The sequence below is a fragment of the Petromyzon marinus genome, chromosome 27 (assembly GCF_048934315.1).
Source record: "Petromyzon marinus isolate PM22_M1 ecotype Great Lakes invasive population chromosome 27, UKy_Petmar_22M1.pri1.0, whole genome shotgun sequence".
NCBI lineage: Eukaryota > Metazoa > Chordata > Hyperoartia > Petromyzontiformes > Petromyzontidae > Petromyzon > Petromyzon marinus.
This window is the reverse complement of record NC_133693.1, coordinates 8,604,144-8,617,041: the sequence shown is the minus strand read 5'-3', so window position 1 is coordinate 8,617,041 and position 12,898 is coordinate 8,604,144. Positions and strand designations below refer to the sequence as shown.

Here is a 12,898-nt window from a genome sequence, read left to right as displayed (position 1 = left end):
GTGGCTGAAACGTCGTGAGAATTTATTTTATTATTTTATTTCCATTCTACGTGACTTTACCAAAAGAACCAAGAAAACGTATCTTTTTTTGTTGTTGGTTAAGTCGAAAAACCTCAGAGCAGAGTTTGTAGGAAAGTGCCTGTCCATTTGTACAAAGGATAAAGAAGGCCAATTGAGGGATTTATTTGGGAGAATTCCTGTGACAAAGCACTTCGTGCAGGAGTTCTCTGACACATGGGTTGTGCATTTCCCCGCGAGACTTCTGAATTGATTTCTTGTCTCACGGCATCGATGCCGATAGCACAAATTGGAATTAATGTTGATGAAAAGACCAACAATAACAAAATCATATTTTGGAAAGGACCATTGCAATGCCTTGTGAGGGTTAGACCAATTACTTCGTGCTCAACCAGCTCATAGAGAATAATTGATAATGTGTTGGATTATTGCCGTATACTCCACCTGGATTGTATCTTGTTTAAAGATTATATTGCAATGTTCCACCGCAAAATGTTACCGTGACATCTCATAATATTAGGGATTTTGGCATTATCTTTTGCATTGCAATCATTGTACTGTGCTTTGTTTTGCTCTGCCTGCTTTTGCATTTTCATTTTGTAGCCCAGGTGTACCGTGAAAAATAGACTTCGAGTATCAATGTACTCTTGCCTGCTTAAAAGATGGTCACTATAAATGTACAATCTGAAGTCAAAATCGGAAAGTCAAAGTACTGTGGCCACATACGAAGACAGGGAGAAAGGGAAGGACATTTGATAATGAATGACGACGACGATGATGATGATGATGATGATAAATTAAGGTTTGATAAGTTATAGTCGATTGATGGATGATGAGACGATCGTAATGAACTTCGACTCACCAGTCAAGCCAGGCGGGCAGAGGCAGATGTACCCATCGACAAGATCAATGCAGCTTCCATCGTGGTGGCACGGGGATGACGAACACTCATTCACCTCTTGCTCACAAAGGCCACCTGCAAAGAGCGGCCAGGATTGCTTCCAATCAGGCCACAACTTGGTCACACGACATCACATGTCCGACGTATTAAACGGCCCCCCACACCCGGTGCAATATATGTGTGCACGGCGGTGTAACTTGTCACCTTCTGTAGACGTTAACTCATCCGACGTTTTCACTTGCAGCAATGTATTTGTGATCTCGCATACGTTAACTTTAACTTCTCAGTGAGAATGTTATTGTTTTTATATATATACATTTTTATTACTTTATTGTTTCCCTTCTACGTGACTTTACCGAAAGAACCAAGCATATGAATCCCCGCAGTCACGACGGCTTTAAATCAAAAATTCAAGATGCCAAGTATAAATTAAAGTGCATTAACGAGTGCGCCCCAGCTCCCCTACATAAAATGAGATCCGTCTAAATGGCAACCTTAAACCAAAACTAAACTCCGCAGCCTAATGTGGAAACGGTAAACTTAAAGGTCAAAAATTGCACGAAATACTATTTTGGTGCCGTGTAAAGAGCAGTAATGAGCAACTCACCCTGAAACCCGGGCAAACACTCACAGCTGAAGCCATTACGCAGATTGCTGCAGGAGGCTCCATTCCAACAGGGAGAGCTCAGACACTCGTCAGCATCACTGTCACAGCGAGCACCTGCCAAGGAGAAAGATGGCTCAAGGCGGCAGCCTATGGAGCACTGCATTCAAGCATAATCTTCAATGTTCGCAAATGGATTCTGCTCGGAAGCCCAACGCTGATATCAGTGTTTACCATGAGGCTACAACACCGGCATTTAGAATTTAAATTAGAAATACTCCGGTGAATATCTCAACTTTGTGATGGAACACAGCTGGACATATATATATAGATATACGTCTGTTGTGACATTGATTGGCATTTTTTATGAAACAAAATTTTGGGAATTTAAGCAGCTGAGCAAGAGAATAGCAACTTCATGTTATCTGGTAGACTTAATTTATAATAAAACGCAAAACCTCAACTTTTGAACATTTTTAGAAATTGCGAAGCAGCTTTTGATATTACGAACGAATTGTTACATTATGGTGCTTGTTAAAATGCACGCATAAAGTTAAGTGGCAATATATAATGGAAATGTGCACTTAATATTTTAAAAGGCATGTGGAAGGTAAAAAGTGAAACATAAGGTTGGAACAATTCACCTCTCTCTCCAGGCACTTTATGAATTGTTGCATTCAGGGTTACAATTAAATTCTCAACTACATTATTTTGAATTAACGCTGTGTTGAATGGTGGCACTTCTAATGGCCAGAGGTACTATGGTGGCCGCAACCATTTACATCGAAAATATACAAACTAATAAACATTAATTACATACGTGCAATGTGATGTATGTAGTACGAGTTTAAGAATGTGTATTAATGGGTGTCTTCATGCATTACGATGAAATGTTTTAACATTTAAAAACAACTTTCAAGACCCATAATTATTAGGTCGTGCTTTGAATATCTAAAAATGTATAATTGAACCGCATTCCCAATAAAGGTCTCCTAGAAACGCATTCTTTGCCGTTAGCAACTTAATACCAACTTCAGTAAGTCTGACATCTCTACTCGGCTGCCCTTTACTTGGATATTAGACCTGCCAGCTAAATCTGTCTCTAATATTGTGGTGTTGACACGTGATGAAGTGTCCTCCGGCCTGGCATGCGTTTATCTATGGCACACTTAAATGAGGAAAGATCAACCGAGTCAACATGTTGATGGATGCGGTGCCTATGAAAACGCTATACTTGGTGTCACCTTAAACTGTTGGCTACTGGCAAAGGAGTGGCCAGCCAGCTGAGCTTATCCGGCATTGTTAGCTGTTTATACTATGCCAGGGAAGATGTAATACTACAGTGTATTAAAGAATAAACACACAGCCCATTATCCAAAAAGATGAGGCGAAGCTCATAACTGCATGTCCCCGGAATCATTTATTAACTTGACAATCTGCCACCTTACTCGTTGCAAATACAGTTACAAGGAAGCGGTCCGTGGAATATTTTGTGAGCAAAACAATAACGTAGAGCCACATGCCGTCAAGTTGCTTTGAGGGCACACTTGAATCGTACAGTGAAGGGCAAACCACTGACACTGAGAGCAGTGTTGTGGCGTTCCATGTCCAATGTGTGATCACAGATATGAGAGCATCACCACGAGTTAGTGATCACAGATATGACAGCAGCAGCACGAGTTAGTGATCACAGATATGACATCAGCACCACGAGTTAGTGAACACAGATATGAGAGCATCACCACGAGTTAGTGATCACAGATATGACAGCAGCAGCACGAGTTAGTGATCACAGATATGACATCAGCACCACGAGTTAGTGATCACAGATATGAGAGCATCACCACGAGTTAGTGATCACAGATATGACAGCAGCAGCACGAGTTAGTGATCACAGATATGACATCAGCACCACGAGTTAGTGATCACAGATATGAGAGCATCACCACGAGTTAGTGATCACAGATATGACAGCAGCAGCACGAGTTAGTGATCACAGATATGACATCAGCACCACGAGTTAGTGATCACAGATATGAGAGCATCACCACGAGTTAGTGATCACAGATATGACAGCAGCAGCACGAGTTAGTGATCACAGATATGACATCAGCACCACGAGTTAGTGATCACAGATATGAGAGCATCACCACGAGTTAGTGATCACAGATATGACAGCAGCAGCACGAGTTAGTGATCACAGATATGACATCAGCACCACGAGTTAGTGATCACAGATATGACAGCAGCAGCACGAGTTAGTGATCACAGATATGAGATCAGCACCACGAGTTAGTGATCACAAATATGAGAGCAGCACCACGAGTTAGTGATCACAGATATGACATCAGCACCACAAGTTAGTGATGACAGATATGACATCAGCAGCACGAGTAAGTGATCACAGATATGACATCAGCACCACGAGTTAGTGATCACAGATATGACAGCAGCAGCACGAGTTAGTGATCACAGATATGACAGCAGCACCACGAGTTAGTGATCACAGATATGACATCAGCAGCACGAGTTAGTGATCACAGATATGACAGCAGCACCACGAGTTAGTGATCACAGATATGACATCAGCACCACGAGTTAGTGATCACAGATATGACATCAGCAGCACGAGTTAGTGATCACAGATATGACAGCAGCACCACGAGTTAGTGATCACAGATATGACATCAGCATCACAAGTTAGTGATCACAGATATGACATCAGCATCACAAGTTAGTGATCACATATATGACATCAGCATCACAAGTTAGTGATCACAGATATGACATCAGCATCACAAGTTAGTGATCACATATATGACATCAGCATCACAAGTTAGTGATCACAGATATGACATCAGCATCACAAGTTAGTGATCACAGATATGACATCAGCACCACGAGTTAGTGATCACAGATATGACATCAGCATCACAAGTTAGTGATCACAGATATGACATCAGCACCCGAGTTAGTGATCACAGATATGACAGCAGCACCACGAATTAGTGCAAAGGCAATCCAACTAAGCATTTCAAGATTAACTGTCGTTCCACGAATGTAGTGCTACCTTCAAAAACTCTATAATTAAATGTTACTAGAATTGATCTCAGAGAGCTAACTCTAAAATTGAGGTTAGGTAATTATTGAACACTCATTTCTTTAGAACTGATTTTTGTGTTTAGTTTGTTGTCTTTCCCCCGCTCCTCCGATTAGCATGGTCAGCTACACACGTTGCAAACACAGTTCAAGATACATGAAGCATACATATTTTACGGGACAAGGGTTTGCTGGATAACCGTCGTCCGCCAACAGAAAGCTGTGTGTGTGTCCATTCGAACCCCCCAACCCCCGTTCATTGTCGATGTTCTTAAGATCGTCAGTGTAGAGTGCTATCTCAAAGAATAAAGTCAATAACCCTGCACCCCCCCCCCCCCCCCCTTTCTCTCTCTGCCCTAAAGAAGCTATTATGTTTTGATTTAAAGCTTTCGTGACTGCAGTAATTCATATTCTTAGTTCTTTCGGTAAAGTCACGTTGAAGGGAAACAATAAAGAACTAAGAATTAGAATAAGCTATTATGTGTCGAGTTGCAAGCCTGTTCATTTGTAAACATTCACCGCACTTGGCATGATGGGCAGCTTATATTTTTACATTCAAGGGCAGTGTTAATAAAACCTGTGGGGAGCGCCTTTAGATTTGTGTCATCAATCTGGTCTGTGAATGAACTTGAGCCAAGCTATCAACCTCAGTTCAGAACAGGGTTTTTTTCACGATTCCTCTAATTTAGAATGTATTATGCACGTGTATATATATTAAACAATGTATAGCCCGATTGTAATAAATTGCTGGATGAAAGGCTTACGACACCATATCCACCATATAGGATTTGTTTGACCATACTTCACCACAATAGTGAGTGCAGGATGGTACAGGACGTGCCCAGGACCAATTCACATATCACTCACCACTGATGTTAAACATGGCCAGGAATCAAACTCAGGTTTGCTGAGCTCATAGCGCAGCATGCTAGACAAGTGTGCCACTCTTCCCCATATTTTCACATATATAAATTCTGCCTTATGGTTAGGTCTTTGGAATTACTTTCTCAGACTCCTGAAAATGCTCCTTTCCTACGAAACCAAATGTTTTTGTTGATTAATGGGACTGTGTCTTGACGCTCCGTGGCTAATCTCCTGCGACCATGTGTTTCTGCATTATTGCCACGAATTGTTACCTGCTCTGCAGCTGGGAAATCTCAATTCTAGCCACAAATGCAAAACCACGCGCATCACAAACGTTCAAAAGTCCTAAGCAACAATGGCAATGGGGGTGGGGGGAAATACAGTTTTGTGTCACATTGGAGGAGACAGCTCACCAATGAATCCAGGAGCACAAAAGCACCGGTAGCCACCGACGGAATTGATGCAGAGGCTGAGAGGTCCACAGGGGTCAGAGGCGCACTCATTGATGTCCAATTCACAGCGACGACCCATCAAACCTGCAAAGGACGCGTTCAGGCCAGAGTGTTTAATGGTGCTTATAAATATACGGCCCTCCTTGCTGATCCGCTACCATGAGCGGGGAATTACAAATCACCAAGGGTCTGAAGCTTTATATATAAATATATAATTCATACCTATGCTGGCATACTGCTGGAAGATAATATTTGGCTTTGTGATAATGCATTGATTATAGCATTTAATTAATGAACCACTTCTTACAGAACCCACCAAGTGATATACATCATATACATATGCATAAAATATCCATACTCTTATGTGAAAACTACCTAAACGGTAAGATAAGAGAAATTTGTCTTGACCAGAGTGTTGACATGTAATGCCTAAACAATGTTTTCCAGCCCTATGGTTCACTGAGAAGTTGTTATATTTAATGTGTTGTCTGTAGGGTGGATGGAAGTGACGGTTAGTAGTTCGTTGAGAAGAAAACACATACAGAGAAACCCACACTACCTCCCATGGACAACATGAGTTTATCTTGATGTTCGCCCATACAAGTATTGATCAGGACAAGCTTTGCGTAGGTTACAATCATTCAAATGAGACGATATTTCATGGTGACACCGAGTCAGCTCTGCTGGGGTCCTCGAGTTGACTTTGGGAACCCACTCATGGTGGTCTCTGCCTGGTCACGAACCCTCTCATTATATAGTAGAACCCCTCTTAACCACCAACCCTGTTCACAACTAATCGTATAGTAGTGTGGTGTATAGTAGTGTAGTGTATAGTAGTGTAGTGTATAGTGTAGTATAAAGTATTGTAGTAGTGTAGTGCATAGTAGTGTAGTCTGTAGTAGTGTATAGTAGTGTAGTGTATAGTGTAGTGTATAGTAGTGTAGTGCCTCCATAGAAGGACTAAACTATGTACTTATATATGCATAATAGTGGTTTGCCTTTTGATTCAACAAAAACATTATCTATATAACCCTTTTTCTGATTTTTAAAGTGTTACATGAACAGGAGAGGTAACATATTATCATGTAAAGCAACCATAAACACATGAAAAGACCTAGGTTTACAATTTATGAGTACAATTCTACTATCTACACAATATACATAGACGTAAAATGTAAAAACCTTAATATCTTGGAAACAGTATTGTAATATTTGAATTTAGCACGTCAAAATCCATGATAAACAGCACATTTAATCTCTGCAGCAGATTACGTCTAAAAAATTGTAGACCAGTGATATTCTTTGAAAAAGTTTGCGGCATTTTTCGTTAAAAAAAAACAACCCAGTAGTTAATGATGATGTCATCTAGTCATATAAAGTACTGAGTCTGACATCTTCTTGGCTTGTCTCTTGTATTCATTAAATGAAGAATCTCTTGTCACTGTCCAGCAATAGTCTGCAAGCATTGGTGGGCTCCATTTGCCCTGATAGCGTTTCTCCATTGCTGCAGTGTCCTGGTGAAATCGCTCGCCATGCTCATCGCTCACTGCTCCGCAGTTCGGATGAGAGTGTAAAAAATGTATCTATAGTGACATGTCGCAACCAAGGCTTTTGTATGTCTTGTGGAGGTTTTCCACCAACTCCCTGTAGTTTATCTGCCTTGTTGTTTCCGAGAAAATGTGTTGCCACTAACGGGAAGGCGTTCCATGCCGTCTTTTCCTTGCCACGCAGTGCACTGTCAAATGCATCATCTCGAAGAAGTTCACGAATCTAAGGACCAACAAAGACACCTTCCTTTATCTTAGCTTCACTTAACCTTGGAAATTTTCCACGGAGGAACTTGAACGCTGCTTATGTTTTGTCCATGGGTTTGACAAAGTTCTTCATCAGACCCAACTTGATGTGTAAAGCTGGTAAAACAATCTTCCTTGATTCAACAAGTGGTGGATGCTGAACACTTTTCCTCCCAGGCTCCAATGACAGTCGGAGTGACCAATCTATCTTGATGTAGTGGGAATCTCTCGCACGACTATCCCATTCGCAGAAAAAAACAGCAGTACTTTGTGTATCCAGTCTGCAGACCAAACAAGAGAGCAACAACCTTCAAATCGCCACAAAGCTGCCACTGATGTTGGTCATAGTTTATGCACCTCAAAAGTTGGTTCATGCTGTCATAGGTTTCCTTAATATGGACTACATGACCAATTGGAATTGATGGCAAAACATTGCCATTATGAACAGTCTCCACTCATCTGGATCATGAACGATGTTGAGGGCTGCCATCACACCATCGATGTTGTTGCAGGCTACAAGATCACCTTCCATGAAGAGGAATGGGACAAGATCCTTTTAACGGTCATGGAACATGGAAACCCTAACATCACCTGCCAGAAGATTCCACTGCTGCAGTATGGAGCCCAACAGCTCTGCCTTACTCTTGGGTTGTTCCAAATCACTGGCAAGGTCTTTCAGGTCACCTTGTGTTATGAGGTATGGTTTAGAGGAGGAGGATGGGAGAAAATCTGGGTCATGTGACCTTCATGGTTCAGGACTAGAAGTTTCTTCCTCTTCCTCGTCTGACTCAAGTGAGAATGATTCTGGTGCATCAGGAACCGGCAGTCCTTCTCTTTTTTATTCTTTGACACACCTTTCCCAACTGGAGGCGCCATGCAGAAGTAACAATTGCTGATATGATCTGTTGGCTCTCTCCGAATAATTGGCACAGCAAAAGGCATAGATTTCCTTTTCCTGTTTAACCACTGGTGAAGATTTGTTGCACAAGTGTTGCAGCATATGTGGGGCCCATATCTTGTCCTCATCTCAAATTTTGCAGCCAAAATAAAGGTGATAAGCTTTTTATATTCTTGGTTCTTTCGGTAAAGTCACGTAGAAGGGAAACAATAAAATAATAAAAATATAAAACAATACAATTATCACGACGTTTCGACTGCAACACAAGCAATCATCATCAGGTGTGAAAACCACAGCAAGAAAATTTGAAAAAAGTGGCGTTTTTTTACGTTAGCACCACGGAGAGCGATTTGGCAGTTATTCAGATGGACGAGTCCATCTATATTCTTGGTTCTTTCGGTAAAGTCACGTAGAAGGGTCTTAATTGATTGTTCACGCTTACGGTGGCTTTCAGACCGCATCCATCATTTTCGTCTCCCCCCTCCTCTTTTCCGAACATAGATGGACTCGTCCATCTGAATAACTGCCAAATCGCTCTCCGTGGTGCTAACATTAAAAAAACGCCACTTTTTTTAAATTGTCTTGCTGTGGTTTGCACACCTGATGATGATTGCTTGTGTTGCAGTCGAAACATCGTGAGAATGTTATTGTTTTATATTTGTATTATTTTATTGTTTTCCTTCTACGTGACTTTACCGAAAGAACCAAGAATATGAATCCCTGCAGTCACGAAAGCTTTAAATCAGAGTTCTTCTATGTTCGGAAAAGAGGAGGGGGGAGACGAAAATAATGGATGCGGTCTGAAAGTAGAAGAAAAATAATAATAATAATAATATATCACGACGTTTTGATCGCAACACAAGCGGTCGTTCTCAGGCAGAATTTTTTTTAACCATCAGTGGAACTGCTGAACAAGCGAGAGAGCTGTTACAACAAGGTTATATATGGGAAATTAACTTCACCACAAACATTGCTGAAGTTATTTGCTTTGTTCACACAAGTACGAGGCATCTCTGCTCACTTTGGCTAAACAGAAATGTGTCCCTTCGCAAAATCCATCACTGAGAAATAAGAGAGCACGACACTCTATGATTTCTAGAGCTGATATTGGGCAATTTGTTCAGCAGAGGGATGTAAGCCTCGTTATGATTGCATCGTCCATGACTTCTAGGAATAACATGATGCAATTCATAGCATGTATGATGCAATACTAGGTTCACATTGCGTCATTCATTGTTTTGCTCAAAAAGAAAGTACTGTCCAAACCCAGTCATAGATTTATTCATAGATGCAGTCAAAGATGTATTTTAGTAATTTCTGGTTTAAATTGAGATCCCTTCCCTTGATAACTCACTTATCCTCCGCCATTCCCAAGTCAAGGGTCGTTTATACTGACCCAGTAGCATATCTTGAAGACTAGAGCCAATCAACAATTTTAAGCATCATTTTCATTCTCAGTGACCTAGAATTAGTAAAGTTGGACTCACATTTATTTTGGAAGCATTTTGGCTGTAGGCCAGTGTATTCGGCAAGTAGCAGTCGCACGCCTCCCACTGTGAAGCTCTGCATTCACTAACACGGCACAAATAGGTGCGTGAAAGACCTCTCTACCTGCTTGTCGGTTTTGGCAACTCAATTTAATCTCATGGTATGCTACCGTCATCCCGTTTTGGCCTGGTTTATGACACCAGCACACTTAAAATATGTCCAGGGAGCGTAATGTTGCAGCACAAATCGGAGGTCGAATGTAAGAAGATTGGTATCCTGGGTGATACAATGAGCCTGTGGCATCAATAATTATTCTTTTTTTTATTTTAATCCCGTGTCTCACATTTACTGCTACATTAAATTTTCTCATTTTTCCATGCGTCACAAATGAAGCCCTGGTCGACCCGCACCTTTTACATTCCTGATGCAGACCCTACTTTTCCAAAGTTGTAAAAATATTTGTAGTAAAGTATATTTTTTTCTCTCGCTCGGGAAGAATAAAAGTAGCATTAAATTGGTCTTCATATAACTATTATACAAAGAGGAAAAAAGCAAGACTTATATAAAGACATTAATAGAATTTCAAACTCACATCAAACTAAGGTGGGTGTTTAAAGGGTATTTCATATAATTTTTTTTTATTTGGAGCTGCAAATTCCATATGCCTTCCACAACTTTGGTGCGTGCCACAAAACCTATAAACATGTTGTTGATAACAGTAGGAGACCAGATATAACTTGGCTCTTCACATGGTATATTCAAGTGAGGCTGGAGGTGGATGGGAAGGTCACAGGTCAGATTCCTGAGCCAGCAGTAGTGGATCCTGAACTCAAACATTAATAACCACCAGTGATGACACCCAGACCAAACATATCACTTGTTGGTACCACATGAGGAGGCATCACTTTAGCAGTTCCAATATATTTGTGTGGCCAATAACATTACACGATGTGATAACTATTAGAAATGAGTGAAACTGGCCAAAAGCGATTGAAAAAGAGATACATTATACATACAATTTGGGTGCAAGATTGTCGTGGTTTTGCACGATTCGCTGTATATGTTGAATGCGTTTTCAGCAACGTGACTTACATAATATATTTATTTCAAGAAGATCAACCCACACTCAAATAAATCGAGTTTACAAACCATTTTTTTTTACCATTTTCCTTAAAAGAAGAAAAAATAGGACGATGTAACCAAGGAATGTTTTCTACTTGAAAAACATGGCAGATATTTAAAAGGCATTGTTTAAACGTTTCTGGTGGTAGCATTGCTCATTTAACACGTGCAATAATCCAAAAAGTTAGACTTTTATTCACGACGAATGTTGGACGTTTCTGATGCGACTCTTCGTCGGATATTCAATTATTTCATTGACATTTGGCTATTATAGCCTTTGACATTCACACCGAAACGTAGGAATCCTAAACATGCTCAGCTGTGACGACATAGGCAACTTTCAGCAACCCACGGTTCTTAAACGCACTGCGAGCTATTGCTTTTCTTTGATTCATTTAACTAATTATTGTAATAGTACTGATCTGCCCGTGTCTTAGAGCGTGTGCGCACTGGCCTGTCGCGCCTCGTGCTAATCACCTCCCACGTGCCACATTGCTCTTGCAAAGCAGATTCTCCCTGTTTCAAAAAAAAAAACTACTACAAGTGCTAGAAACCGGAGTTTTCCCATCTTACAGCAACTAGAGCTTAAGGTCTGCTCTTTGATATAAATCTTATATGTATATGTTACACGTGGGCGAAACACAATTGGGCGCAGATTTGTAGGATCCCCAAATTAATTGATACGTGTGTTTAATATAAAGGCTTTCGCTACCAATATTATGATTGATAATAGTTTTGTGGGGATTTCTGTTGATGATTCAAACGTTGTGAGTTTACTCTCCAACACACCGATGTGCTGAAGGAGTCATCATTCGTCACGTGGATTCATCACGTGACAACTTTGTTCACTGGCTGCATCAGGTGGAGAAGGGTTTTACGACACACATTTCGTTGACGAGATCTGACCACGACAAAAAAAATCAGATATCGCATCTTCCCATGGGAGAAACTAAAGAGGGGATTACAGGACAGAGGGGTATCTGATCATAGACCTACAGGAAAACATTAATATGTCGGCAGTAACAAAACATGACACTGAGATTACACACAATTGGTTTGGAGAGCAGAATGACAGTTATTGACTTGGGAATTTCTGAAATTTCCGAAAAGGATTTGCAGTTCAGTTCAGGTCAACAATAAAAACAATGACTCTACGCAGGTGGCCTGGCTGGCTCAGGCGTCCTATAAGGTTTTCAGTTCAGTTCAGGTCAACATCATAAACAAGGCGTCTTGACGGTGCCGAACAGTGCAGAGAGGCCAATAATTTTTTTGTCATTTAACATACATGTGTATATGCGCATGCAAGTCATTACCTTTGTACGGTCTGCATATACGGTAATGTTTTGCTGCATTAAAAGTTACAATTGCCCACATCGCATGTGGCGACAACTTCCAATGTCAGAGCGCTGAGGCAGTGCTACATAGATCCCACATTGATATCTGAGCAGCCGCCCGTGGCCAGTGTGTTGCGGTAACGGTATTAGCTTGGTCACCTAAGAGCACACAGCAAAGAACTATGTACATGTGTAGTGACATAGAATGGGTCACTACGGCACGTAGCGCTGGTTTCTGACAGAGAGAGGGAATGTGCGAGTAACGGTCGACCTGCCGGCAGAGCAGGGTGTAGCAGCCATTCTACCAGCAGAGCATGCAATGCCA

The 12,898-nt window shown here is 41.0% G+C and overlaps 1 protein-coding gene across 6 annotated transcripts in view; it reads right to left on the bottom strand.

Annotated features, from left to right (window-relative positions):
- The window catches only part of EYS (eyes shut homolog), a 539,265-nt gene that overhangs the window by 190,304 nt on the left and 336,063 nt on the right, over positions 1-12,898 (bottom strand). For all 6 annotated transcript variants that reach the window (XM_032961555.2, XM_032961552.2, XM_032961557.2 and 3 more), the window contains 3 exons: positions 5,900-6,022; positions 1,527-1,640; positions 881-994 (listed from right to left, as the gene is read on the bottom strand). In XM_032961555.2, coding sequence (XP_032817446.2) covers positions 881-994; positions 1,527-1,640; positions 5,900-6,022 — 351 coding nt within the window. The remainder of the gene's footprint in view (positions 1-880; positions 995-1,526; positions 1,641-5,899; positions 6,023-12,898) is intronic.